We start from the raw sequence: 27,733 nt of genomic DNA on the forward strand, positions 1-27,733 counted from the left end.
CCCACCACCAGTATCATATAACAACAGCATTACAAAAACATTCAGAGCAAAAAGCAGATCATCCGTTTATATAAACTTTTTATTAAAGTACCTTTTATAATTCCAAGTACCTGATAGTCAGTCTAATGTCCAATATAAATAAAGTATAGCAACCAAATTATGTTTTTATTTTAGTGGTCAGATAATGCCTGAACGTGCACCAATGGAAAGATGTTGTGACTGTTAAAGTTGTGAAATAAACTGCCTCTTGATGCAATTAACTGACAATAACCGTTGAGGAAATTGAGACAAAGATGTGACAACAGAGAGATGCCCCAAACACAACCACCCCCTACAGCCCTCAGAGAAAAGTACCTATTAGTATTCAGGTTGTAACAAAGTTATTGTGGTATACTTTAACACTCTTAGAATGAGTGTTTTCAAGTTTAAAAAAATTTGACTACCACCATAGTGAAAGTGTAGAGAACCATTTCTGAAATTGTTTAAGATAACAAAATTTTTAAAGCTTAACTATGTAACCAAGTTTAAAAAGCTTTCCTGAAGATCAATGGTTAAATCATGGCGCTAGCACACCAAGGTCATGGGTTTGATCCTAGGGATTGCACATGCTTGGAAAACAAAATGTATAATATAATGCAATGCAAGTTTTTTTTGGATAAATGCGTCTGCCAATGGCATAAATATAATTGAGAAAAGACAAATCATGTAATCTTGCAACGTTTGGTCCATCTTTTCATATTATGTAACATTTTATTAATCGTAATATAAAATGTACATTAAAACCTTCCATCAGTTATCGGATTCTGAAACTGTATATCAAAAAACAGTATCCCATGCTCAAAAATCCTGAGTATCCAGTCAGATAGTCCATTCAGAACTCCTCTTATTGACTGAACAGCGACCCCTGCTTGAGGACAGTAGAAGTGGCATCAAACGTCACAGCTTGTCCATTGTTCAAGACCAGCACCCTAGAGCAACAACAGGTCATAAATAACATGAATACTTGACATTGAATGATAGAATGACTCACAGACTGCATAAATGATAGTGACGGACTTGTCTGTGTGCATGACAGTGGCTGGGTCCTGACTGAGCCACAGAACAGTGCAGTCTTTAAATTCTGTGTGGACCAACCGCTGGACCAGCTGCTCTGTTTCCAGGTCCACAGATGGAAGTGCCTCTTCAACAAGGAGGATTTTGACCCTTGCAAGCCGTGCTCTAGCCAAACATAGCAGCCTCCTCTGCCCCAGGCTTTCACACAAAAAAAAAGGAGAAATATTTTATCCATAACAATTCATTTCTTGTGCCGATACACAAAAGGTTGCTATAGATATATCTATATTGACTTCTCTTTTTGTGAGTGATTAATCGGATCAACACATGTTCCAATATTAATAGCGTTGAGTTTACTATTCTGATTAAAAGTAGTGTACACCAAAGTGTTGGCAGTTGAAAGTCCAATCCATGCTATTACCGTTTTTAATCTCGCCACAATTTCAGGAATGACACCTATATTCCGTACACACAGAGAACTTTATTTGAATGCTAGTACAGACGGTTTTTGGATGCACATGGCCACTGTTGCATAAAACCACAGTCCCTTAATTTAAAGTTCAACTACATTTGGTTAACAACAACGCTTTGGCCAATTTTGCATATTTGTGTAATGTTCAGAGGCATCAAAAGACAATTTACAATATTTCCCACACACCTCAGAGCGATGGACGTCCTTTGAACAGGGTGCAGCAGCTGAGCAGGCAATTGTCGAACCTGCTCCTTCAAATGGCAGAGTTCCAGAGCCAGCCACACCTGTGCATCAGTATGCCGAGCAAACGGGTCCAGGTTGGCCCTCAGGGGACCAGAGAACAGCACAGGGACCTGCAGCACATGGTACACAGCAACTCAATGACTACAATAAACAAATAATCGGTTACTGGTGGAGCCTCGGTTAAACCAGTCCTGAATAGCGCACGATATTCTTTAACATTCTTTATACCACACCCATTGAAATTATGATGTTACCTGTCAACACTCCTTCCCCTCCAGTCTTTGATCAGTTCTGTTCTGGCTGGATCTTGCCTTTTTAATCTGTTTTGCAAATCTAATTTTGCTTTACAAACCTGAGAAATGATTTGCAGATGGCTCCTGAGGTTGTGCAGACCGACACGGGCGATGTTTACGCTGTCGATCAGCACGGCACCATTGCTGGCCTCCGTCACCCGGTACAGACAGTTCAGAAAGCATTCAGTGTCTGCCTTCTTTTTGCTCACAACCCCAATCTATAAACACAAAAATTTGAGCAGAGAATATGACAAATGGCTGCGAATAAATAATATATTACACTATATTATTTATATTTTTATCCTTTCGATTTCTCGGATCATGTGTATACTGTGCGTTTAACCAGAATAATTTCCTCGTGCGTGTGCACATTTGGCGAATAAAGCTTATTCGGATTATGATATAATAATGTCTATGTGAAATTATAATAAATGAAGTAGATCATATTTTCAACATTTATGTAAATCTTTATTTACATTTAACATTAAATTTACATTTACAAAAAAATTATTGCAAAATAGAGTTTGCATGCATGTACTAAAAATCTCTTCTGATGATAAAATGTGTAATAAAATCACTACTCATTTAAGACAATAAAGACAAAGCATTTTCACTAAAGGCCTTTTAAAAATACACTGTATAAAACATATGCATCCTCGTATAAAAAAACACTTCAAGTACCCTTTCTCCTTTTAAAATGGTAAGATTGAGACCCCTGATTGCTGGTGAGAGGTTGTACAAGGCATCGCAATCATAATTTCTAAACTTCAGTTCCCCTCGCTGTGGCCAGTCAAATGGAGGTGTGTGGCCAACTATCCACGCTGCCTGTGGTAAAGACAGAAGGCCAAAATGAGTATAATGCATTTCCAAACATACTGTGTGAAATTCAATGACACCAAACAAATCTCTTTCTTTCATTTTTGCTACACAATGACTTTGGCCATTATGGGTTATGGGTGGGGTGACAAACATACACACACAAAAGAAGTGCCTAAAAAAGTATTATGTTACCCTGTACCTCCTTCTCAATTCTGGCAAGTTCACAAAGTCTTTGCATGCTCAACATGCCTGTGTTGATATCGGAGAAAGCATGGGTGTAGCGGTGAAGAGGTGATGTGATCTGTAACAAAATCTTAATTAATAAGTCAATAAGTGTTCATTGTAGAAAACTCAGGGAAGGTCTCATGACCAAACTCACATTTTGAGCACATATCAAAGCCAGGGCCACAATACCAGAGTCCAGCTGGGTCTCAAGCAGGATCAAACTAACCAAGAAGAGCAGAATCCCAGCAATCGCATCAAACCGAAGTGCAAACCAACTGCACATAGTGAAAAAGTGACAAAATCAAAACTTTTATGCAGAGCAGAAACGAAGATATAAAAAATAAAATAAGCTGAATGAATAACAGAGATACAGTTCAGCCAGAGATCAAAAATGCATTCATATGGCGCCCCCTTGGGGTAAAATAATAAAATTGCACCAATGCTGCTGTGACACTAAGCTGCATTTATGACCTTTCAGTGTTGATTCTGTTGTACTTGACCAGCAGGTTTTGATTCAAGGTTTGGAGGTGGTGCTTCACACACACCTCCTTTGGCCCAGAAAGTGGATCTTCAACGGACGTCTGAGAAGAAACTGAAACAACAGGATTGGACTCCATGTTCCTCATTTTCATGTGGGCCGAAAACTGATACTTACAAAGGGTAGAAGAATTAAAAATGGAGATTTAATAAAAACGAGCAACTACAAACATATACTTGTGTATAGGTGATGATAAGCAGTCAAACATGTACCTGAACATTGAGGAATAGCATTACGAGAGGACACACAGCCAGACTGAAAACCGGCATAATGAAAGTGATCACAGCTAAGGCGCTCAGTATTTCCAAAAGACTCGTAAGCCACCCATGCAGATGTTTAGGTAGTTCTTCGTCAATCACCTGTATATCCTGAAAAAGGATGGATAAAAGATCAGGGGTTTGATTCCATACTGATTAAAATGTTGGAATGCATTACAAGTTGCTTCGGACAAAAGCCTCTGCCAAATGTGAAATGTAATGTAAATGTCCGGGGTATTATGGTATAAGCTGGTCTTCTCGGCAGGGTTGCAATTGTATTGGCTTTGGTGTCTACCAGAAGTAATATAGGATTTAAAGAATGACGTCAGACACGACTCAACAAAGATGAAAATGACATTCACCCTAGTAAAGGTCTGCAGTAGCTTTCTGAGATCTATCATTTGGTCTACGCGCACAGGCAGGTGAAGAACATCTGACAGCAGCTCTGAGTGTAGAGCATCAGAGGACCTGAGAGAGCCGCATGACTGACAGTAAGCAGCGCAGCACACAAGCAAGACTAAAACACAAATACAATTAATAACAAAAGCAAACAAACAAAAACACACAGGATCTCAAATCTATGGCCAATAACCTTGCATGAGTCCTAGCAGTGCGTACGAAGCGAGTCGTGAGTCCCGAAGTTCTCTCCACTCCTCCAGACCCTGAACTTCTTTGGCTTCCCTCGTCCAGACGCTCAGAACCACATACTGTGCCAAACACACCGCACACACACTCAGGTAGATCAGCGTGGACGCTGCTGCCCAGTGCCAGCCAAAAGCCTTCAGATATAGCCTGTGGGCCTCACCATTACTCTGAAATAACAAACCATGTCACAAGAAGATCTAAAGAGTCTAATTTAATACATAAAATCATATTTAGTGGGGTAAACCTTTTGGAATAGATTGTGATCCTTTCCATCATTAAAATCACAGTGCTTGTCATCTCCACACCTGTAAAGAACAAAAACATTTCTCTTCATTGAAATATTTTGTATCTCACAATAATAGTCATACATTTTTTTTTAAGAGCCAGAATTGTCTAAATAGTTTAAATGCCAGTGCATGCATAAAAGCTGCGTCTGCATTTCACACATCATTGCAAGAAAACCATAGACAGGGTGGAGAAACATGGTGTTGTTTGTTGATGTTGTCAACCTCATGAATGCTGGATTAAAAAAAAACGTCTTGAGCCCCGTTTTGTCAGTACAAAGAAACAAGCTCAAGATTATCCTTTCCATATCCAACCACATCATCCGGTGACCAATGGCCGTCTTTTAAGCACTAACCCTTATCAGCGATAACACACTTTAGAACATTAAAGGCGGAAAGAAACCTATGCTTCCTCACAAACAGTTCAGGTGGATATTAAAAGCATAACTAATCTTCTTAAATGCACTGATGTTTGTCTTCAAATTAAAACTATTGCAATACGTTAAAGCTGCATCTCCACTGCACGGGACAGTAGTGACCTGGGGGTCAGATCACAGGCAAAACTCACTGTTCTGGATCAAATACCGTAACAACAAAAAAAAATGCATTCAATAGGATTGGGATAGGAAATAATAGGAAATATGATTTTTCGGCAGGATCATTCGATGATACAGCAACGTGGGCATAACAGTCTTTTAACCAAATCAGCAGCAGGGCAGATGTGAGATACAAGCATTCTCTTACAGTCAATGTAAAAACACCAGACATCCGTAACAGCTTTCTACGACTGTAAAAAGCAAAGCCAAAAATACAGAACTTGCCTGTCATACTTCCCCTGAAAACTGTCAGGTAAAAGCTTTTCCACAGATCCTGAGAGAGAATGGGAATTTATAAGACTTATTTTTACACAGTTATGTTTACCTATTAACTTATAATGTTCTTTGTTAGGAGAAACAAAAAATTATATTATACTAGAGCCCTACCTGGATCCCTTGTAAGAAACAACTTCTCCACATGGCATAGAGACTGACATGACTGTGAAGATCATTTTCAGAAAGAAAAATGAAGTAAACATCAATGTATCATAACTGCAAATTAATTTTATAATGAATAATACCACAAATCAAAATAATTGATGTTCCAGCATTGTATAATTGAATACGTCTTTGGTTTAATTAAAATTCTAAGTTTAAGATCATAAGTCTTTATTTGGGGGGCCACAAAGCAATGTGACCCACACAAGGGGGGCCTTACAACGAAAAAGTTTGAGGACTACTGAACTGTGGCATATAATTTTATATGAATGTTACTTAACAAAAATATTACCTGTTCAAGGCCTGAAAATAGCCAACAGAGATCCATCACAGCGGGACGCAGCAATCTGAAGACAATGAGTGATGTAAAAATCTGAGAGGCTGTGAGGACGTTTCCGTCATCTCCCAGGACAAACACGCCGAGGCTAAAGAACAAAACCTGCATAGACAGAATACACTCAGAGATGTCCATCTGGTTACGCAAGGACTGATGCAGAGACCCACATTGATGCGAGTAGCATCATAAGGACCTCAATGTTCCGACCTCAGGTTGTAATCTAAAATACACTTTCAGGTTTTAATCTCAAAGCTCTGTGGATTTGTTTTGCTAGTAAGCCCCTCGGCATCTGGAGTAGGGAGGTTAGGTAATTTGCAGTCAAAATCATTGAGAGGATATTTAAGCAGGAATTTTTAGTTTGAAGGAGAAATAACAAAAGCTTACAAAGGTAAGTACATTTCTGGTAGTTATATTTACAATAGAGCACTAACCAGGAAAGGCACACAGATGGAGTCAAGCATTGAAAACGCTGTCGGATATCCCAGAATCCTTAGCATCTCCAGCTCCCTGGCCCGTGACTTGGTAACTCTTTGATGGAACCACGGCTCCCACGCAAGAAGCTTTAGCGCCTACACAAAAAGGGATTAAATGGAGAAGATCGAGAATGCATGAAATGAATTTGAGGAATGAGGGAATGAATTTAAAATTTGTGAATCTGGGCGAGATAGAAATTCCAAGTACTCTGAAAGATCTGACACTTTGACTACAAATAAAATGATCACTAGTTTGGAACAGAAAAGACCTGAAATTTATCCAGCATTTCTTTGACTAGCTCTTCCGTGTTTTCCCTGAAGACCTGTTGAGTTGTCTGAGGGGAAAAACAAAGATATTTTGAACCACATCACAGCAGAATATTCAGTAAAGCAAATAATCTGAGAGGGATCAAAAATACAAATAATCTGAATGTAAATATCACACCCCCCCTTGAAAAACAATAGATCTATTGACAAAGTGAATTGTCCTTATCAATATTTACTGTATTGTTAATTTAAATACACGCACACATCCAGGCAACGCTGTAGGCGACTGTCCCTACTGACCTGAAGATGTTTGACTTTGCGCTGCACTGCGGAGTTGACAGGAATTAAAATCAACATCACGACCACCCCCACCAGCGCACCGGGGCCCAGTTCTCTCCATAGTAAGCCCAGATACAGAGCAACTCTCAGGGGGGAAGACCAGAAACAGGCCAGTGAAACCGCCAGCCCCCCAACACACTCAGCCTCCCGTGACGGTAGAGGGACTGTGTCTGGGAGGATGGGCTGCCGCTGAGAACTATGGGAAAGAGACAATGTCTTTCAAATGTAAAGGAGGGGAAATGGGGGGCATATGAACCATGAAAGACATGGACATGGAAGAGGTTTCAGTTTGTTGGATAATATTTAGAATCAGAACAAAGGCTTGCAAATGTTGTAGACCAGTCCAAACTACCTTTCTGTAGAGGACACCAGCCATGACGGTCTGGATATTGGCCATTGTCACCCCAGCATGTCTCTCAAACTGCTGCCGAGAAACAGCAGAGCAGCAAATTGCACCCAACACCACCAGGGAATACATGTATCCTGCCCAGTCAAACACAGGCTGCCTCTCACAGAACAGGATGATCCACCTGATGTTAAAAGCACCGTTCGTGAATTACATTTCTGTTCATTTACATTAAGCCATCTGGCGTACGCTTGTATTCAAAGCAACTAATAGTGAGGAAAACAACGAAGTGATTAATTTACATTAACATTTAGACATTTAGCAGATGCTTTTATCCAAAGCGACTTACAAAGAGTTTAGGAGCAATAAGCGATAGTTCATACAGGAGCCATAATACATTAGGTGCCAATACAAAGTTACTGGTTTCAACAAAAGCTAGACCACTACCTGTTGAGAGAAAGGGTTAGTGTATTTTTTTCACTTTGAATATGGAATAAAAGTTCTCATTAAAATAATGGTCATACCTGAGGGTCAAAGGACATAGAATGCTCAGAATATCAGTTGTCAATCTCAGAAGCACAACTTTGACAAAGGCTGGACGAAAAGTCATCCATATTGCATAGAGAAGACTGTAACCAGAAGGTGTTTTACCGGAGACCAGCAGTGCCTCTCTTCCAGAATCCTCCAGGTCTGATCCCTGTATTGTTTAAATAATAACACCATTACATTTCAATCGCAGCAATCCTTTTATAAAAAGCGTGATGAAAAACAAGTAAATCCAGAATGAAATAATGTGGAAGCCAGACTATACTTAAGAAACAGCATTATGGATGAAGAAGAATTTCACTGTGATTAATCATATTAAAAATATCTTAATGTCGTTTCAGTTTTGTGGATGATGTCAGATCAGGTAAAATGTAGAATTCACATAGAAAATCCTACATTTATGTACATGTTTTTAGATTTCTTGCACTTATTTCTCTTTTTTGCATTTTGAATGTATGGCTAGTATTTTTCTGCTTCTTCAAAAGTTTAAATGAACATAGTACGCTGTGAGATGCCCCAGACCAGCTGTCTGGCTTTTGTAGAGACTTTTTCTTTGCATCTTCACCATTACCTCACAGTATTTGTGTCGTTTGTTGAACCGGTACTCAAACACTGAACACAGGGTCTCCAGAGAGTCATTATTGTACAGTTGACAGAGATCAGCCCACTGCAGTGGTCCCTTGTTGTGGCCCATGACAGGCATCCTGTACACATGAAACAATACTACTCTTTAAAATCCTTTAGTAGTTAATGCATCATGGCTTTAACAGTGAACAAAGACTCACCTTTTTGTATCCAAGAAGATAATTCGGATAAAAAGGCAAGATCCTCCTGGCACTTTCTTTTAGGCTTTCCATAAAACAATGTGATTTTAATTCAACTTGAAATATCGAGTCTCGAGACATTTACTTAACACGTGTGAATAGTAAGAGAAATGTAACGTAAATTGTAAAAATGTAACCCTGAAGGTTGTCGTTAACGTTACCTCAGTTCACAAAGACTTGACGCCGGTGAAACCATGCACGACTCCGTTTGCGTCTCGTGGCACTCCGCATACGGCTGGAAGAATAACGGTGTAGAAAAACAAATAAAGTAAAGAAAATAGATGAAGTAAACTACATTCTCGTCAGTTAAACTTCACATCGTCGTTGGTCGACTGGTAACTCATCCTATTGTGCGCCTGGCAACAAACAGCGTGCGCGCTCTCCACAGAAATTAAGCGCATCTGGCGCGCGGAGCGTGAGCTCATAGCCAATGGAAGAGGCGCGTTTGGCGAGGGGGCGTGTCTAACAGCTGTCAGAGGTATATTTCTAACTAGTGAATCAATTATGTATATTTGAGTTAAACACGTAACTGTGTTTCTATGACACGGTTACGTAAAGGCAAAAACAAAGATGCATTTTCAGTGGAAATGAAAGATTTTAATTCTTGTTTTTTATGACATTTATTGAGTCTACTTTCCCTCACTCTCTCATCCACACACACTGTAAACATATGCAGAAGGTAAACAATGTTATATGTTTGAAAGGACCACACAAGCCAAGATTAAGCAAACAAGCGATGGCTTTCTGCAATTCACACGCTAAGTTGTGTTGCTTAGCGACGTGACACACAACGTTTTACGTCGTGTTGTGTGTGAAAAGGGGAAGGTTTTTCTGAGCCTATTTAATTTACCGTGCCACTTTTATAGAAGAGTAAAGTTCGTTAAACAGGAGACCACTAATAACGTATAGAATGATGTCTTCTCAGACAGAGATTTTTCGCAATAAAATTGAACCTGTAGCAAACGAAGAGAGTGATATGAATGACGTACTCAACTCAGGTAATTTCCATGTAATGCATCCTGCATATTTAGAAGAGTTATTAACAGAGATTAACATTGTATCTGTGTTCAATCAGATTCAGATCGTTCTGGCAGCTCTGGGATTTGTGGACACCTTCTTACTTTCTTTTCATTCCTCCTTATCCTGCTTACATTTCCAGTCTCGGTGTGGAGTTGCATGAAGGTAAGAAGACCAGTGCTCGCATTGAAGGGGGGCTGGGGGGAGCCGGGTGCCCCCCATAAGGCATTAGGGACTCCCCATAAGATGTAAAAAAATAGACGGGGTCCCTCGGATATTGATGTTTTTATTTGAGGTAAAATTATAATGACTATTGTGATTAAATTCATGCTATGGATATTGTAAATTTCGGGAATTAAATATGTACAATGGCTAGTTGTCATGTCTCTTTATATTTGAAACGCCGCGCCCCAAAAAAATCCTGTTCTTTTATGTAGGCCTGTAGTATATAGTTGTGCATTTTATTCTGAAATTTTGTATTAATTGTATGTTGCGAGAGTGACCCCCACCAAAAAAAGTCTTGTGGGGGGACCCACATAAGACTTGGTTCAATTCGAGCACTGAAGAAGACATTACGGTATTTTTATTATAGGCATTTACCTGCTATTTGATCTAATGGAGAGTGTCTTTTAACACCATAATTTGTAACGTGAGGATTGACATAGTGTGAATTAGTAAATTTAGATATGCTTTTAATGTCTATATACTTATTTGCAAGTAAAGTGTCAAATGAATATAAATGAAGTAGATACCAAATGCAAGCAGGCAATTGGTTGATTCAATTTTAGTTTTTTTGTGAATGTATCAATCTAGATATGATCCAACTAGATTATTATACAAATTATCACCTCTTTGTTATTTTCTTAAAAGATTGTCCAGGAATATGAGAGAGCTGTTATTTTCCGTTTGGGAAGGCTCCTTGGCGGTGCGAAAGGACCTGGTAAGTAAATTGTTTGGGTCTCACCTTCCTTTTATAATCAAACCATTTGATAATGTTTGTTTAGGAAAAGTTTAACCAGAAGGACTGATTATTTTATTTGTTTTAAAGGTTTGTTCTGGATTATTCCGTGTGTGGACACATTTCGTAAGGTTGATTTGAGGACAGTGTCTTTTGACATTCCTGCTCAAGAAGTGAGTCATTTTCCTCAAGCTATGAATCTCAGATATGCCATTATTATCCCGTCTACTACTATCTGATTTATTTAATTTGTTTGTTTGTGAAAATGTGGTAATTTGGTAATATCACAACAAAACCAAACGTTAACACAAAATAAATGGCCGAATGTCGGCCAACAAATCACGAAAATATCCAAAAATCAAATATACTTTAAATCCTCAGTGGCCAGATTTCTGAAATTCCTCCTCAGGTGCTGACCAAAGACTCTGTGACTATTATGGTGGATGCTGTGATCTACTACCGAGTCTTTAACCCGACCGTTTCAATAACCAAAGTAGAGAATGCGACTCATGCCACACAGATGCTGGCACAGACCACTTTGAGAAACATGCTGGGTACCAAAAGCCTGGCAGACATCTTAAAAGACCGTGAGGAGATGTCAGATCAGATGGAGGTAAAAGCACATCTACAAAACAATGAATATTTGCTTGTCCCTTTGCTTTAATGCAGTGCCAAAATAAAATAGACCTACGTTTTAAGTAACCAAATGTATGCGGGAAACTATTTGTTAAACAAAATGCACATGTCTGCTTTTCATATTCTACCTAACAGGCCGTCCTGTATGCTGCATCCAAGAATTGGGGAATCAAAGTGGAAAGGGTAGAGCTTAAGGATGTAAAACTGCCCACAACCCTGCAGAGAGCTATGGCAGCTGAAGCAGAGGCTACCAGAGACGCACGGGCAAAGGTGGGTGTGTGAACGCTGAAAGAATGCTATTACTCATTGAATAAAGTCTATCTGTGATGAGGAGTCTGCCATGTGCAGTCTTATCAGCTTTTCAGCTTTGTGTTGTGTCTGAGAAGAAATGGTACTCTCTGATTGGAGGGTGAACACCCGCAGCCCCCGCACACGCTCAATGGGATAGATGGATTGAAAGCCCCCCTAATTTCCATAACAAGACCAGCAGACCAAGAAAGAATCACAGCCTTTGTTTTCAAAATGCCTTATTTTATTTTATTGGTTATGATTGGATGCATACTGCTTATGTTAATTCATTTTTATTGAAATGCTTTTTTCATTACTTTGATAAAGTTAGACTAATTTACACGTCATTATGTTTTATTATTCAGACTTTTTTATTTTAATATCGCCTTATGAAATAGTTTTGAATGCTTGTGTTGATAACATGATTTTGCATAAGCTTGTTGACTGGAAACCGAAACTTGCATGCAGTGGAAAAACAAACTGGATGTGTTGAATGGAAATTCCAGTAATTAGAAGTGCAAGCCGACTGTGAATTGGAAGCGTGTTTGTGTGAAAAGTGAATGGAAATTGTCCACTGAACGTGTGTTGCCTTTGTAATTTGAGCACATTTATATTTGTACATGTTTTGATGAGCTCACCAGTAATGTGAGTGATGTTTTTCTTTAAAGGTGATAGCAGCAGAAGGAGAAATGAAAGCTTCTCATGCTCTGAAGGAGGCAGCAAATGTGATGTCAGAGTCTCCATCAGCTCTCCAGCTCCGCTATATGCAGACGCTGACGGAGATCGCCTCAGAAAAGAACTCCACAGTGATCTTTCCTCTTCCTATGGACATTATCTCTCATTTCATGAAGAGGTGACCTCATTGTAAGAGATGAACTATAAACAATAAAAAAAGAATAATAAAATTTAACTTTTATTAATCACGACGAACACCACACTGTCCAAAATATGTCTTGGGTGCACTATTAGTTTGCTTTGGATAAAAATGTCTGCAAAATGCATAAATGTAAATGTAATTAATATTGTTTAATTTATTTAACTTATAAAGTAAAATTAATAAGAAATATTTCAAATTCTGCACTATTGGTAAGTCAAAAATCAAATAAGATAATTTGTGTCATGTGAACTGTCCATATGATTTTGTTCATTCATTTCTAGATTATGTGTACTTTACCTTAAATATCTCAAGGTCTTCCTCTTATTTGTCTGGACATTTTATACAAAAGTGTAATCATTAAAAAAAAGCAAAAAACTAAATTAAGTGTATTGATGTGTATTGAGTAAAAGTTTCTCAACCTGTAGAGAGAAAAACCAAACACCGAAATGAATGCATGCCGGACTGTCCAATGTGAAATACACATAGAAACATAACATGAACTCTTAATGCTGTCATGATAAAAGACTTACTGTTAATCCGCTTACCTCATACTGGAAAAATGGGCTCAACAAGCTTTGATCATTGAGACCTAATTGGATTGACTGCATTAGATGCAGGAATGGATAGACAGTTTAGTAATGTTACGGTAATCTGTCATCTAATCTGTTTTAACCTAACATACATGAGAGCAGCTTCTGTTCTGATCCTGAACCCTAAAGACTTGCTCTTGTGTCTGCAGCCTCATAAAACCTAAATACTTACATTTAAAATTCTTAGGTGCTTGGGAATAATTCAAACTAAATATCATCACTGTTGTTTTAGCAGACTGCTGTTATCCATTAGTATTAATGAGTCATTCCTTCATCAGAAAATCTGAAGTGATCTGAATTGATCTGAATACTGGAGGACTGAACATCACCCATCTTAAACTGCCTTAGCAGTCTATAGAATGTAGTCTAGTTATTTGAAGGTTACTTTGTTTATTTATTTTGAATAGATGGATATCACAGAATATTCTGATTAATATGCCTTAAATACTTTCAAGGGGTGATTCTTATTATCATTCAACAGGACACAAGGTTTCAGAGCACTCAGCAGGGTATCGAGAGAAGAATTACAAGCTTCCTGGTATAATGAAAACTCATACATGTATTGCTCAAAGGGTTACAACAAACCACAAGTAATGCCTGGTGTCCTATAAATATCTAAGTGATGTGGCTCTCTCGCCAAATTTGGAAACTGAACCACTTACTTAAGTGACCTTTTGATGTGGAACAGAAAGACTTGAGGGCAGAAAAATGCTAAAATGAAAACAAACAAACAGAAGTATTCACATAAAAGCTAGAAAAAAATTGATGAATTTTGAAGATGGATATGCTGTACCACTATCTGGTTTAAACGTTTATGTTTCTTCTACTCTTCTGGAAAAACCCATAAGCTGCTCTACTGACTTAACACTCGGCTGAAGTAACCACAGAGTAAACACTATGATCTCATCCAATCTCCTTTACTCCGCCCATCTTCCATGCTTCCTCTTTTTTCTTTACTTCAGACATTTACTTGTCAGTCTTATTAAAGTTCTCAGTGTCTCTGCATCTCTCTAACTTTCCATCACTTCCGGTGCTGAAGATGTTGCTTTGGTGTTTCCTGGGGTCGGTGAGCATCTTTATGCTCTGTGAAGGTAAGATGGGTCTCTGTTCAATAGATAAGATTAAATGGCTGATACATTGAGTATATCCTGGTCTGTTGAATCTGTATTGTTTTTAGAAGATGTCTTTTATTTAACTAATGAAAAACAAGGGCTGAACCATAATTTTCCAGCCAATTTAATAGTTTGTGAAACAACACTCTACAGCCAATTGTTCATTTTGATTTGTCTATTTTGACTTGTTGCATTTTTCTAGAATGTTTATATGCTGAAGTTAAACTAACAGCCAGCCATTGATAAATTACTTTTCTAAAAAGGTCATGCCCATTTTGTAGCATTCAAAGATACAAGATTTTAATAAAAATTGCGTATCACAGGCAGATTCTGCAAATCTCATATTAATCTCGAGTGCCTATACAGTAGTATTGCATACGTTGTATCTTCGAAGAGTATCTAGTTTTATCACATTTATAAAAGAGAGCTCTAGCAGTACAGTTGTTTCCGTAAAAACACGAGCAACTGGAGGTGGGACTTAGGTTAGTTGGGAGAGTGGGATGGAAGTACAACAGGAGCAAGCAACACATCATCACATGAATCTCTTCATGTTGTGTACATAATGCAAGTGCAAAACAAAACACAGTCGTATGACTTACCGCGTGCAGTTTATGTCCGGCATCTTTTAGGGCTGGGGCCGCGCCATCTATCAGTTTCAAATGATCTCCAAATCCAATGTTATATCCACCGTTTATATAACATCCATCACTGAAATGCTGTGAACAAACAGACAAACCTAAACTTCACTATTGCAAGAGTAATGAGCTGCAGCGCAGACCATCAGATGTCTCGCTCGTTGGAGGACTCATTATTAAATATAAATGTAACCATTTTTTAACAAGTTGACCATGTTAACCATGAGAAGCCAGCACGTTTAACAGTGTAAAAAGAATGCATGACATAACTTGATACCTGATCTTTAAATATTTCAAAGAGAAAGAAAATGTTTATTAAAAAATGCTTTTTATAATTTTTGACATGAATCCTTAATTGGACCCCAAACATGAAGACAGTAAGAGAACTATGTCATTAACTCTTCAGATAGCAGACAAAACACAACAGGAGAAAAGGGGTCAAGGGTCAGACTGTATATACAGTATAGTGGGGGATTGAGGTCAAACATAGTACACCTCATCCACCTTATCTGACTTCCCGCTATAATCATCTCAGGTCTTTCTATTGGGGAAGAGGGACGGGAAGGATCGCAGGAACATTTGGAGCGGGATGATCTGCCTTTTTTAAGCATGATCCAATTGTGGCTGGGACATGTATGCCAATTATAGCACAGGTCACCTCCAGGGTCAGGAAACCTCGGACGTAAAATCTGGTGTGTGGTTGATTTTCTTCAAAACAGTGTCAGGTAGACAATGGAGACACAAATAAAGATCCGCCAGAACATCCAAGAGGAGGTTTTGCAGGTTGATATAAAATCTAAAATCCAAAAGCTAAATCTTTGACAAATGGAGCAAGTTCAACTGGGTCACTAACCAGGCTTAGTTCACCGCATCAGTTGGTGCATCCGAACACAAGCACACAAACTCCTGAATGTGCAAAACAAACAAATTATTCTCAATTATTGCGCAATTGAATAAATGTATAACTTAAGGAATCACAATAAAAACTAGGAATCAAGACAGCAGTTTCATACAGCTATTGTTTCATACAAAAGAAACAATAGAAAATTTTAAAATGAAAATATAAAATAGTTTTAAAATACATGTAAAACACAAGTTAAAATGAATCGTAGAAGCAAAATAATTATAGATATACATTTATCAAACCGAACTCAAAACTGTATCTAAAAAGACAAATTATAACGTACCATAATAATTAATCTTTTATACAGTATAATCACAATCACCTATAGATTCATCAGACGCACACGCCTGGCCCGAAGTTAACTTTCTATCTGGATTTGGTTATAATATAACAATTTATTTGATATTTAAATGATATTAATATTTTATTGTGTATTAATTGTATTAAAATTTTATTACAACTATTTAACAGTTATAGATTCTTTGCGGCAATCTACCAGACGTTAAGTTAGGTACACTTAGACAACAAAACAAACAAAGTAAACAAAATACTAAAAAAGTCGGTCAGTTTCTTCTCTCTGTCATCTTCTCTCAGCTCAAGACAGTGAATGTGACAACTTCACCGACTTGGATTTCCACGATTCGTTCATGGGAACCAATCTGTACGTGCGTCTGCTCCTCTACACCCGTGCCAACCTAGACTGCGGTCATAAGCTGTCTCACCATAACTTCACTCTGGAGGCCCTGTTCGATGTGACTAGACCAACTACCTTTGTCATACATGGATACCGACCCACCGGTGCATCACCTGTCTGGATCAACCACATCGTTCAACTTCTAGCAGCACAGGAAGATATGAACATACTGGTCGTGGACTGGAACAGAGGGGCAGCGAACCTCAACTACTTCACAGCTGTGACCAACACGCGCCGCACAGCTGCCAACATCACTGGCTTCATAGAGAACATGGAGGTGAGCCCGCATACACATAATTCCGGGAGCGGGATGCGTATCATTTAAATGTATTGAGCACATGGATTATAAATGATGAATGACTGTGATGTTGGGTTTGTTTCAGAAAGAGGGAACATCTCTTGACTCCATCCACCTGATTGGGGTCAGCCTGGGTGCGCACGTGGCTGGGTTCATCGGTGCGATGCTGGGAGGAAGGGTGGGCAGAATCACAGGTGAGAACTATGAAATGAAAACCTATACAACAATTAAATATTGTGCTCTAAATGTTTTTTACTATATTTGCTGGATGACACTAGGTCTGGACCCAGCCGGGCCAATGTTTGCTGGCGTCCCCCCTGAGGAACGTCTTGACCCAACTGATGCCCAGTTTGTAGATGTGCTTCACACAGATATGAATTGTAAGTATTACAGATGTGAGAACATGCTTTTGTGTTATCACACAATGAAATTAAAATGTGTAGTGTACCACTTGATCCATGAATGTCTCTTGCGACAGCCTTTGGCCTCAGAGGAACTCACGGACATGTAGATTTCTATGCCAATGGAGGATTAGATCAGCCTGGCTGTCCAAAGACCATCTTCTCAGGTCAGTGTGTTATATGGAAACTTGTTAATGCGATCCAATAAATACTGAGGTTGGCGCCAACAAATGCTGCCAAAGTCACAATCTCGTCTATATACTTGGCTTTGTAAAACAAGTTCTGTCGTCATTAAATGATGTTATCTGCACAATGGGATTGATTTCATAACAAGGTTGTGTTAATATATCACATGCTTAAAATCTAATCTCATTTGCTTTCTCCTCCACAGGGAAATCTTATTTTGTGTGTGATCACCAGAGGTCTGTTTTTCTGTACCTGTGTGCTTTGAATCACACCTGTAACCTCATGGCATACCCATGTTCCTCTTATACTGACTTCCTCAATGGCCAGTGTTTGCAATGCGAGACCTTCAAACCAGCTTCATGCCCAGTTTTAGGTAAAATCAAGTCCCCCAAAAAAGATACAAGATTTGTTGTAAAACTCTGAAACAAAAAATATACTAGACCTTTGAATGATTTAAAATCATATTCTTGAACATATTCTCGTGTATGTTCTTCTTCAGGTTATAACATGAGCCTGTGGAGGGATACACTCTTGAGATTGGGGCAAACAAGGGTATTTTTCTCAACCAGGGCAGAAGCCCCCTACAGCAGTGAGTTGCACAACCTTTCAATACAGAAGAGATGTCTCAAAGACAGTTTGTGGAATATACTGATTTCTCACATTCACAGAGACGAGCTACCGAGTGGACCTTGTAACCTGGAACCAGTTTCTACGCTGGGGGGTGGTCATACTTCGGTTACACAATGGAAAAAATGTTATGGAGTCCAGGATAGACCAGTAAGTCGTTTTACACACTGTCGTTATTGATGGCTTTACATACAGTCCACTAACAACTGTGATTTTCTTTATACAAAGCAAGCTGTTGCGCTTTGAGCAGTATACATCAACTCGATTACTGGCCCAGTTTGACATGGATCTATATCCAGTTCAGAAAATCTCTTTACGGATAGTCACCGGGAATGTTATTGGACCACGCTACAAGATAAGGCTTCTCCAAATTCGGATAACACCACTGGAAAAGCCAGACAGGTGAAAAACCACAACACACACAAAATAAAAATTATAATTATTAGGAACAAATTCTCGATCCTGAAATATTTGTCTTATGCTCATGTCATCTCTTTCTATCCTCAACAGGCCAGTAATGTGCCGATATGACATTATTTTGGAGGAGAATGCTGAGGTGTCCTTCAGACCATTGCCTTGTAATTAATCTCATCTGTGTTAAAACAGCCATTTAACTCAAATTTCAGCTCATCCGTTCATGTACTGGAACGGACACATACTTCCAGAAACATAAAGGAATAGTTCACTCAAAAAAGAAAATGTCATAATTTACTCAACTTCAAACCTGTATAGATGTTTTTGTTCTGTTGAGGAAAAAAACCGAAACAAAACAGTTTTGGGGTACCAATAGTAGTGTCTTTTGCTACTATGGTAGTCAATAGTGACCAAGAATGGTTTGGTTACAAACATTCTTCCAAAATATGTTTCGGTGTGTTCTGCAGAACAATAAAATTGATACAGGATTGAAACAACTTGAGGGTGAGTAAATGACAGAATTTCCATTTTTTTGTTAACTTTTCCTTAAAGATGCTTTTAGTGCCTTTGCTACGAGATATAGTTTTTATGGGAAGACTATTTTTTAAGCCATAAACTAACTGCTGGGGGTCTGCTGAAGTCCTTTTTGATATAAATCTACTTTCTTGGTATTGGGATGGAGACCCCACAAAACAAATATGGACCTTGTCAATTTTAAACGATTGCCTTGCAGACAATTGGGCTTTTTAGGTTAAAAGAGCATTAAAAGTGTGTTCTCTAATGTTTGAACATTTTTTTCAATAAATGAATAGCTCCTATTACAACTGTTAACTTTATTGTCTGTGTATGTCTTACACAGTACAACAAGATAATCCAAATGTTACATGTAAAATGTTTTAAAATACAATCAACTGTGCAATAAACCCTTTTGCCACACACAGGTTTTATTTAAAGATGACATTACAGTCTGCATTACAATTACAAATTATGAATTTAATGCGTCACATACCCAAATTTCGACAATGTAACTTGCAAAATGTAAAGAAAACAGCTGACAATGTGCTATGAAACAGAATATGTACAGTATAGAAAGGACAGATCTTTTTGAATCAACACTATATTTCTTTATATTTACCAACAATGTGACAAGCTGGATGAATGGGAAGACAAGGCACTGATATTATTTCTGAAATAGTTCAAAAACTGCCAGATCCATTGTAATAACTTGAAGTGCATGTGAATCAAAATAATGTGCCTAAGAAACAGATTTATTATAAATGATAATAATGAACAATATTGCTGCCACAGACAATGAAGTGTGTTATATTAAGAGGTTCCAGAATGACAGTCGGATAAAAAGAGACAAACTCTTAATCTTACATCATTCTCATACATCCTCTTCTCAATCCTCAGAGCATATGAGCTCATGAATGAAAATCATAGTGATTCAGTTCAAAACCATGTGCAAGTCACCTCAGAAGTACACAGATCTTTCTCTTGACAAACATGAAACCACCTGCAATTGAAAAGATATCTTGATTTCCCACAACGTTAAAAATACTGAGCAAAAGAATAACTTGAATGGCTACCTATGGATAAAAGATATTCTCGAAGGTCACATCTTTTTCATCACCTGTTTCAAGTCCTACGGCCACGTGCTCTAGTGTTGCGATTGAAATTGCCCCTCTGATTGAAGTTTAGTCTGTTAGGGGCTGGCGCTCTTTGAAGGGGACCATTCTGGAGAACCGAAGAGTCATACACTTCACTTGAGCATCTAACTTTTCATAAAAAATGATGCATCTCACTTCATTAAAAACGGACAAAACTCACCCACTGCCTTTCAGGTTGCTGTTCAGACCAGCCAAAGTTTCCTTCTGATCGGTCAGGATTTTCATTCGCATAAGGACGCTCACTTCCTTGGCTTTGAAAGAGAAGCAGTAATTTATATTACATTGCGTTTTTAAAGGGAAATGTGGTTATACCTTAGTATCCCTTAAATGCTGCTAACAGTGATTGAGTGGCATGCAAACAATTAATCGTCTGAAAGTGTTACCTGCTTAAAAACTTGAAAAATGGTCTCTGAGAACAACGCTAACAGACACACATTTAGATTGTACCTCTTAGAAGCAATTTGAGTGAAGCTGCCCCCAGAGATGGTGATCTTCACGCCCTCAAGTCTCTGCTGTCTTCTGCGCTCCAGGTCATATCTGAGGTCACCAGGGTCAGTCACAAGCTGCTGTGTTTGAGGCTGGAGAAAAAAAAGCGTATGATTAAACATTAAAACAAAATTTATTTTTTTTACTGATAAACATCTACTTACAGGCTCTGCACCTATCTTACAGAAGATCTGCGTTTCTGATAAAGGCCCTCCTAACTGACTGATGTGTACAAAAAACAAATTTATAATTAGACTTTCAAAACATAGACTTCTTAAAGAAAATGAATGAAATGATTATAAAATGAATGAAACAAATTTAAAATGAATTGTCAAAAAAATGAACAAGCCACGCTCTTAAGACTAAATCATTAGGACTCGCTGCACAAATAAATAAATTATATATTGCCAGTGGTGATGTACCGATTCATGACTGGTCTGAGACTTTCCATCTCTTCATCCTCCTCGTCCTTAAACTCATCCTGAAGAGAATAATACTGTTCACTTGCAAACCGTTGACTTAGTGTAATGCCTTGACCCTTAAAGTAATTTTCTGCAAAAGAAAAATAGATATTCTAATAATAGCATTTATGTTTGATACAAAATATGCATCCAAGAAAAATCAATTAGTACCTTTGACCTGATGCACAAGTGTGATGATCTCCTGTGCAAATGTCCCAGAATGCACTGCTGATTCCCTATACGACCCAGAATGCTCCAGCATAGGCAGGAAGTCAAGGCGCTGTCGACCCACATTGACCAAGTCCAGTGATAACTGCCTATCTGAAGAATATCCTAAATAGCTGAAAATATGAGTAAAATGATATAAAAACAATTTCAGAAATACTCCATTAAAAATTCATACGACTTAATATTCTAGAAAAGCGGATTATGTTTATTCGCCCTGTGGAATCATGAATAAAGAATAACGATTCAAAGAATAATATTACAATCTGTAAACACACAATTAAAACAATTTTCAACAAGAATGTTGAAGAAAACAAGTACGTTAGCAGCGCACTTTCAGAAATTCAAGACATCTACCCAGAACAACCTGATCGACTGGAAAAACGTTTGGTTTATCATGACGCAGTAAATTATTTGAAAAACTCAAGACACTTGAATATAAATGTGTTCCTGTAACTCAATTGGTACAGCACAGGCAACACACATACTAATGAATCTATATCATATAAAATATTACATATGGAAAGCTGTAACTCGTAGATTAAATATACTGCAAGTCGCTGTGGTTAAGTATCTTACAAATTTAAAATAAATAATAATAATACTTAATAAAACTGAAATCTGGGTCTTCAAAACGGCACTAAAACGAACATTTTATTTTTGTAAGTGATTTTACCGTTCCTTTAAATACCACGACTTAATATCAAATAACGGTGAATAAATATGGCAGGTCAAAGTTCATGCCTCTCCTCTCACTGTCATTTAATGTTTCCATCCATCAAAAATCTTCACCCGTACCAGCAAACAATCCAACAGGTGTTACAACCAAACTTCTGATTGGGGATCTTGAAAAATCGGTGAGAAACGCGTGAGATGCTCTTAACCACACGATCAATGTAGTGAGTGTTTTCCCAATGGTTTGTGAAAGTAGAGGTAAGCCTGATTCCACAGTTCCTAGACTCATCCGGACGCAAGTACGTTAACGGCACCCACTGCTTTTTGATGATGAAATATCCAATCTTCACACTCATTTGAAATCACAAACGTTGCCTTGGTACTTTGCGATTTAAACCACTTTTCTTCTGTTGTCAACGGATGACACAGCCAAAAGGCACATACCATCTGCAAACAGTTCTGCACAGTACAAATCGTACAAACCAGCTGAACATCCATCCTTATATTGTGGAATCTGACAATGCAGTTTGATGTCCTCCATGTTCTCCAGTAATGCGTTTGATCCCACCTTCAAATCCATTTTGCCAAGTGTGTATTGGTTACTTGGAGAAATCCAGCAGGTGACAGCAATAACAACTAGTCATGAACCATGGTCACATAGCACGGCCATTTCAAATAGATAATTCATCATTTAGTATATTGACACGTGGATTCATCAAATCCGAATCGAAATATAAGGCTCCCAACATGCCAGTTGCTGCATTATTTGAGGAGAGCATTTTGGAAACCATCAGGTCGTCCTGTCATGCAATGGAAATAATGCTGTGCATTTCCTCTTCAGCAAAATGATCTTTGCCACATTGCTTTGCTTCATTCTACAAACCTTATTCAGACCGCTGTCGATCAGTGCAATGAAACTCGCATCTGTGTCTGCGTGGAATCTGCACATGACATCTGTGTCGCAGATAATGCTGAAGAGTAAAATTCAGGGGCATCCATAAACCTTCCAGAAGTGAGTTGCCAAGACTGAGGACCATATTCTTTTCATCTTTTTTCTTCTCATTTCCTCATAAAATGATCTTAAATTTCCTCGTGACCTTCTGGCTTCTTGCTGCTGTAATCCTTGTCAAAATAAAAATTAATCCGTAGTGAATAATATCCATTTTGAAGAATGTGGACATGGCAAACATGTGCAGACCTTTTGGACTTCCTCGTGTTGTTAATCATTCAATCTGTTAGGTGACTTACCTTTAGTCAACCAAGAAAGGGAAAATCACAACTTAGACCCTGTGGGGCACTGGTATTTTGGTGGAGACATTGTCTATAAGCGCAGAAAAGTGGCTGTAAATTACTTTTAGCCTACACAGAGACTGAGCCTTTTGACAAAGTTGCCTTGATGGAGCCATTCAAAAACAATTCTTGAATCAAGTGCTATGTCTTGATTTTGCAAAAATCCAATGATTGATATGAAGCCAAGTAGGATACCTTACTCTCAGTCTGGTTATTTATTCAAATGAAGAAGTGAATCCAAAGAGCAATTGAAAGCTTGTCCACACCTGAAGATCTACTGTGAAGATTCAACTCCCAGATCAATGAAGAACAACATACTGTATCTTGCGTCAGTATCTTCACAGGCTTAAATCTTGTGATTCATCTTCTATAGTCATCTGTGGTTTTCCCAGTGTTTTTAGTTTCCAAAGCAGGACTTCTTGGTATAAAAGGTCTTCAGTGTTTTGAAAGCAGAACTTCTTCAGTTGGTGTACTAGCCATGGATGGACGTCAGAGCCTCATGAATTGGGAGCTTGGCTGGTGGCTTTCATGTTCAAGAGACTTCCCATGGACTGACATGCAGATTTTTGTCAACACAAAACTCAGAGTCAGATTTATAATGAAGAAGAGTCAGGTTCATCTTTATTCCATTACTTGCTCCTTTGGGTAGCGTGGTTGACTGAAATCCAAAGAATGTATCTTTGGAAACTGTAAATCGTCCTTTATTCAACACAAATAGGATATCTCCTGAAGAACACAAGAGTTCAATCATTCCTTCAGATGAATAAAGCAGGGCGCAGTCCATTCTTGCGGTAAACTTATCCTGGTGTGGTCTTCAACACCCATGCGTTTTATAAGGTGTAATAACATCTCCATGACCATTGCTCATCATTGGATTTTCGAGATGCACTGTCCCTCTTCTTGATGTTCTTCATTTTCATAGACTCTAGGTTTTTCTTCAGGATGAGGAGACAGTGGACAGAGAAAGAGGCATGAACATTTGACCAGAACCAGAAGTTGCACAGCAATGATACTATACCTGCTATTCCCGATGTGACGACTCATGTCCACCTTGATCTTCAGGGTCTCCTGTTCACCAAAATCCATTCTAGACACATCACCACCCTTAGTGTTTGGATTCCTTTGATACTGAGCTCTTTGTGGAACCTCTGCTTGTTCCATCATTCTCCTATTATTCCCTCGAAATTCCTCGGCATCCAAATCACGGTCTCTTTCTCTGCGACTCCTTTCGGTTCGCAAATCAATATCGTTTTTGTCATCCGCCTCAGTTTCCCGTCGTCCATCAAAATCTCTTGAGTGTGATTCCGTTCTGGAACGATCCATGTTACGTGATCTGTCTCTCACCTGACTTTCTCCTACATACGATGCGAAGTGTCTTCTTGAGTCTTCTCGGACGTTACTGTTTGGTGCTTTGCTGTGCCTACCTTGTAAGGTATGTGCGTGATGACCTTGTTCTCTCCTATCTCGTTGAGGTTCCCGGTTCCTCTGGGCTTCATTTCTCCTAGGTGGATCTCTGCTCCTTGGACGGTCATTCGTTCTTGGAGGATCTCGGACCTGGTTTCTTGGCTGACGTTTTGAAATTCCGTGATCATGCTCCACGATGACAGGTGGGCGACGTGTGCTAAAGCCCCTGTGATCTTCACTGTAGTCATTATGCTGACCCAAGTGCGTAAAACTTTGAGAAGACAGTTGATGCTCCCTAAAATCGGACTTTGACGACCTGTTTTAAGAAAGCAAGTAACATTTGTTCAAGATCAGAATGAAATGACATTACAACCTAGTAAGTAGCTAAAGCACTGCAATTTATCAGGAAGTAGAAAAATACAAGATACTTTTTCAAAATGACAATGACAACACACACAAACTACTTTTAAAGACTAAAAAATTATCATTAATAAATTACCGAATTACTAAATTGACTAACTAACTAAATTACTGACTGCCAGGTGCTGGGAGGTTTACAACGAAACTCCACCAGCGAATAAAAACGCATTTAGAAAATTTGTATCCATGATAGAAAGTGATGGAGAAAGTGATGGAATCTTCTCTTCTTCATTCTCTCCTTTCCATGTCAGGTGTATAGCATGTATGATATTCTTGTACCTCTCTGAAAAGGAGCCTCTTTCATGAAACTGATTGCCGTGTTCTTCAGCACAAAATTTATAATCTGTCCTGTCGTTTCTTCTTGCTTCTGAATGTCCCGGATGGGACCTGTCTCTTGATTCTCTTTGGTTCTGCTGTAAATTGTGCTCATGCCTGCCAAGATGTTTGTCTGATTCTTCACTCCTGTTCCATCCTGGTGTTCCTGACATCCTGTAACGCTCATCCACATCAAAACGCGCATGATCAGGGGAAGGTAACCTCTCCCTAGGCAGTCTTCTTGGAGAACTGGGTGGCCTTTCTTCATTACCCTGCATGTGGGGTGTAGACATAGGCAAAGCCTCTCTTTGTTGAGCATGCTCTATCGCATCGATAAATTTGGCCCAGTGGTCAACGTGCTGGTCTCCCTGAAATGAATCTTTGTTCCATTGTGTGTTACTTTCAGCTCTGTGGTCATATTCGGTGTTTCTCCATGCATCAGACGCTACTGATGAATGTATCTGGCCACCAAAGAATCCATCTGCTCTTCTACCATGAAGGGTTGGTATTCTGTTGATATTCAAGAGGTTTAAGAAGCTGTTAATAACTACAACAGCAAATCACAACTTAATTAACTTTTGAAGTGCGACATCAACTTAAATGGCTGGAATACCTTGAATATACTGGAGATCTCGATCGTGGACGTGACATTGTCCCCTTAAAAAACAAGAAACTGTCCATTTAATTTACAATAGGTGTCGTTACGTAACAACACTTGTTTTTACATTTAGACATTTCTTTTTCCTTTGGCTACCACCATGATGCAACAATGTAATGATATTTCTTAAAGTAGCCGGGCTATACACAATAACACACAAGCACACTCAATAATTTATATATATTAATTATGAAACCTTGTAATAATGTATTTACTGTACAACTGCTTCGAAATTACGCCAAATTGTAAAAGCTTCAGAATTAAATTTGAATTTAACCAAGTTAGGAAGTAATGGCATCAAAACAAATACAAACAATCCTTGGGGAATAAGGCATGGTTTTATTATTATAAAAATGTAGTGACCATGTTTACTTTTTGTTTGGTATTACTCTAAATTAAAAAAAAACATTTGATACTCAAGTTGAACTGTGGTTCATATTCATAAGAGTATTGATGCATTAAAACTGCACGAATAGGTGGTAAAAAAAGTATTGTATTTGCATGAAAGCGTCTGCTAAATGACTAAATGTAAATAAATTCCGATCAGAGCCTTTTAACATGTAATTTAGCATAGCAGTCAAACTTATTTATTTAACTAAGAGGTACCCCATCCCAAACAAGATATAAGGGGGATATTTCCATATGGAATGAATGCTCATATCAAATATAATTAGTTTTTAAAACGTCTCAACCTTGAACAGAAACTAATTTGCACACGTTCACTAATAATTAATCTTCTTTATCAACTCCGTGCAAGGCTTTGCGCAACACGACTAGCATGAAAGAAATGATTCAAGAGCTCGCAGAAATTAATATACATTTCAAACATCACGTTCACATTCAACAAAAATGTAATAAAGTAAAAGTGATTAAAAAAGGTATGATTTGCGTAATCTGGACATACCCGCGCGACGGCCTCCCCACACTGCTAGACAACGCGTCCACCAAAATACCAGTTTTTCTCAAAAGGAAGGGCAAACTGTCATAAAACGTATTATATCACAAACTAATGTCTGTGAAAATCAATGAGATTAATAAAATTGTAATAAACCAATGATGATTTTGTTATTTCATACGTCCAACTTGACCCAGCGCGTCGTACACAAGAGCGATCCGGAAGTAAATCATCGTAGGATTCTTCAGTTACAGCTGCGTCGCTGCAAATGCGCGTCACTGCCCCCTAAAGGCCATCTCTATAATGTCGGATTGATTTAGCATTGATTCCATTTAAATTATGCGTTTGTAAAAAATTTTTATAAATGAAGAAATATGTATAGTAAAATTATAATAAAAGAAATGTCTTACATATTTATATATAGAACTATATGCTGTTAATGCAAGAAAACATGGTTTTCAAAATAATAAAAAACAGTGAAACAGAATGCCATTTCAATTTAGTTTTTAATGGGATTTTTGGATATATCAGACCTTAGCCAGCCCATCAAACAAAAGAATAAGGGTGCTATTAAACAAGTTATAAAAAACAGATGTTAATTT

At 38.3% G+C, this 27,733-nt stretch overlaps 4 protein-coding genes across 7 annotated transcripts; 2 read left to right on the forward strand and 2 right to left on the reverse strand.

Annotated features, from left to right (window-relative positions):
- Window positions 1-61: 61 nt before the first annotated feature.
- Window positions 62-9,367, reverse strand: abcc13 (ATP-binding cassette, sub-family C (CFTR/MRP), member 13). Its single transcript, XM_056738546.1, has 23 exons — window positions 9,157-9,367; window positions 8,957-9,020; window positions 8,743-8,875; window positions 8,150-8,322; window positions 7,632-7,809; window positions 7,241-7,495; window positions 6,943-7,008; window positions 6,632-6,769; window positions 6,156-6,302; window positions 5,813-5,864; window positions 5,651-5,699; window positions 4,790-4,850; window positions 4,493-4,712; window positions 4,263-4,417; window positions 3,856-4,011; window positions 3,577-3,755; window positions 3,260-3,380; window positions 3,080-3,181; window positions 2,743-2,886; window positions 2,121-2,279; window positions 1,712-1,878; window positions 1,057-1,251; window positions 62-968 (listed from the first exon to the last, which is right to left on the reverse strand). Exons 3-23 carry the CDS (start codon window positions 8,872-8,874, stop codon window positions 884-886), a joined length of 2,934 nt encoding a protein of 977 aa, XP_056594524.1. The 5' UTR covers window position 8,875; window positions 8,957-9,020; window positions 9,157-9,367; the 3' UTR covers window positions 62-883.
- Window positions 9,368-9,623: 256 nt separating this feature from the next.
- zgc:112408 (uncharacterized protein LOC550260 homolog) lies at window positions 9,624-13,455 on the forward strand. 2 transcript variants are annotated; one of them, XM_056738072.1, is made up of 8 exons: window positions 9,624-9,674; window positions 9,921-9,993; window positions 10,071-10,177; window positions 10,883-10,952; window positions 11,061-11,143; window positions 11,380-11,583; window positions 11,742-11,876; window positions 12,563-13,455. In XM_056738072.1, exons 1-8 carry the CDS (start codon window positions 9,666-9,668, stop codon window positions 12,749-12,751), a joined length of 870 nt encoding a protein of 289 aa, XP_056594050.1. In that variant the 5' UTR covers window positions 9,624-9,665; the 3' UTR covers window positions 12,752-13,455. The 2 variants fall into 2 exon arrangements, with proteins under 2 accessions (XP_056594050.1, XP_056594049.1); XM_056738071.1 differs by lacking the exon at window positions 9,624-9,674 and having other exon boundaries at window positions 9,683-9,993.
- A 923-nt stretch (window positions 13,456-14,378) lies between these two features.
- On the forward strand, window positions 14,379-19,344 carry lipib (lipase, member Ib). Its single transcript, XM_056738070.1, has 10 exons — window positions 14,379-14,452; window positions 16,607-16,983; window positions 17,090-17,198; window positions 17,283-17,384; window positions 17,483-17,572; window positions 17,797-17,964; window positions 18,091-18,180; window positions 18,260-18,368; window positions 18,447-18,620; window positions 18,729-19,344. The coding sequence occupies exons 1-10, from the start codon at window positions 14,401-14,403 to the stop codon at window positions 18,802-18,804; spliced, it is 1,347 nt and encodes a 448-aa protein (XP_056594048.1). The 5' UTR covers window positions 14,379-14,400; the 3' UTR covers window positions 18,805-19,344.
- A 211-nt stretch (window positions 19,345-19,555) lies between these two features.
- On the reverse strand, window positions 19,556-27,355 carry zgc:112982 (uncharacterized protein LOC503771 homolog). Of its 3 annotated transcripts, none has more exons than XM_056738068.1 (11): window positions 27,141-27,355; window positions 26,192-26,235; window positions 25,543-26,088; window positions 24,458-25,159; window positions 21,421-21,590; window positions 21,211-21,340; window positions 20,953-21,010; window positions 20,750-20,880; window positions 20,463-20,553; window positions 20,266-20,369; window positions 19,556-20,148 (listed from the first exon to the last, which is right to left on the reverse strand). In XM_056738068.1, the coding sequence occupies exons 2-10, from the start codon at window positions 26,227-26,229 to the stop codon at window positions 20,271-20,273; spliced, it is 1,965 nt and encodes a 654-aa protein (XP_056594046.1). In that variant the 5' UTR covers window positions 26,230-26,235; window positions 27,141-27,355; the 3' UTR covers window positions 19,556-20,148; window positions 20,266-20,270. The 3 variants fall into 3 exon arrangements, 2 of the variants coding, with proteins under 2 accessions (XP_056594046.1, XP_056594047.1); XM_056738069.1 differs by having other exon boundaries at window positions 20,222-20,369; XR_008905445.1 differs by lacking the exons at window positions 19,556-20,148; window positions 20,266-20,369; window positions 20,953-21,010.
- Window positions 27,356-27,733: the final 378 nt, after the last annotated feature.

The sequence above is a fragment of the Triplophysa dalaica genome, chromosome 23, assembly GCF_015846415.1.
Source record: "Triplophysa dalaica isolate WHDGS20190420 chromosome 23, ASM1584641v1, whole genome shotgun sequence".
In the NCBI taxonomy this organism is placed as follows: domain Eukaryota; kingdom Metazoa; phylum Chordata; class Actinopteri; order Cypriniformes; family Nemacheilidae; genus Triplophysa; species Triplophysa dalaica.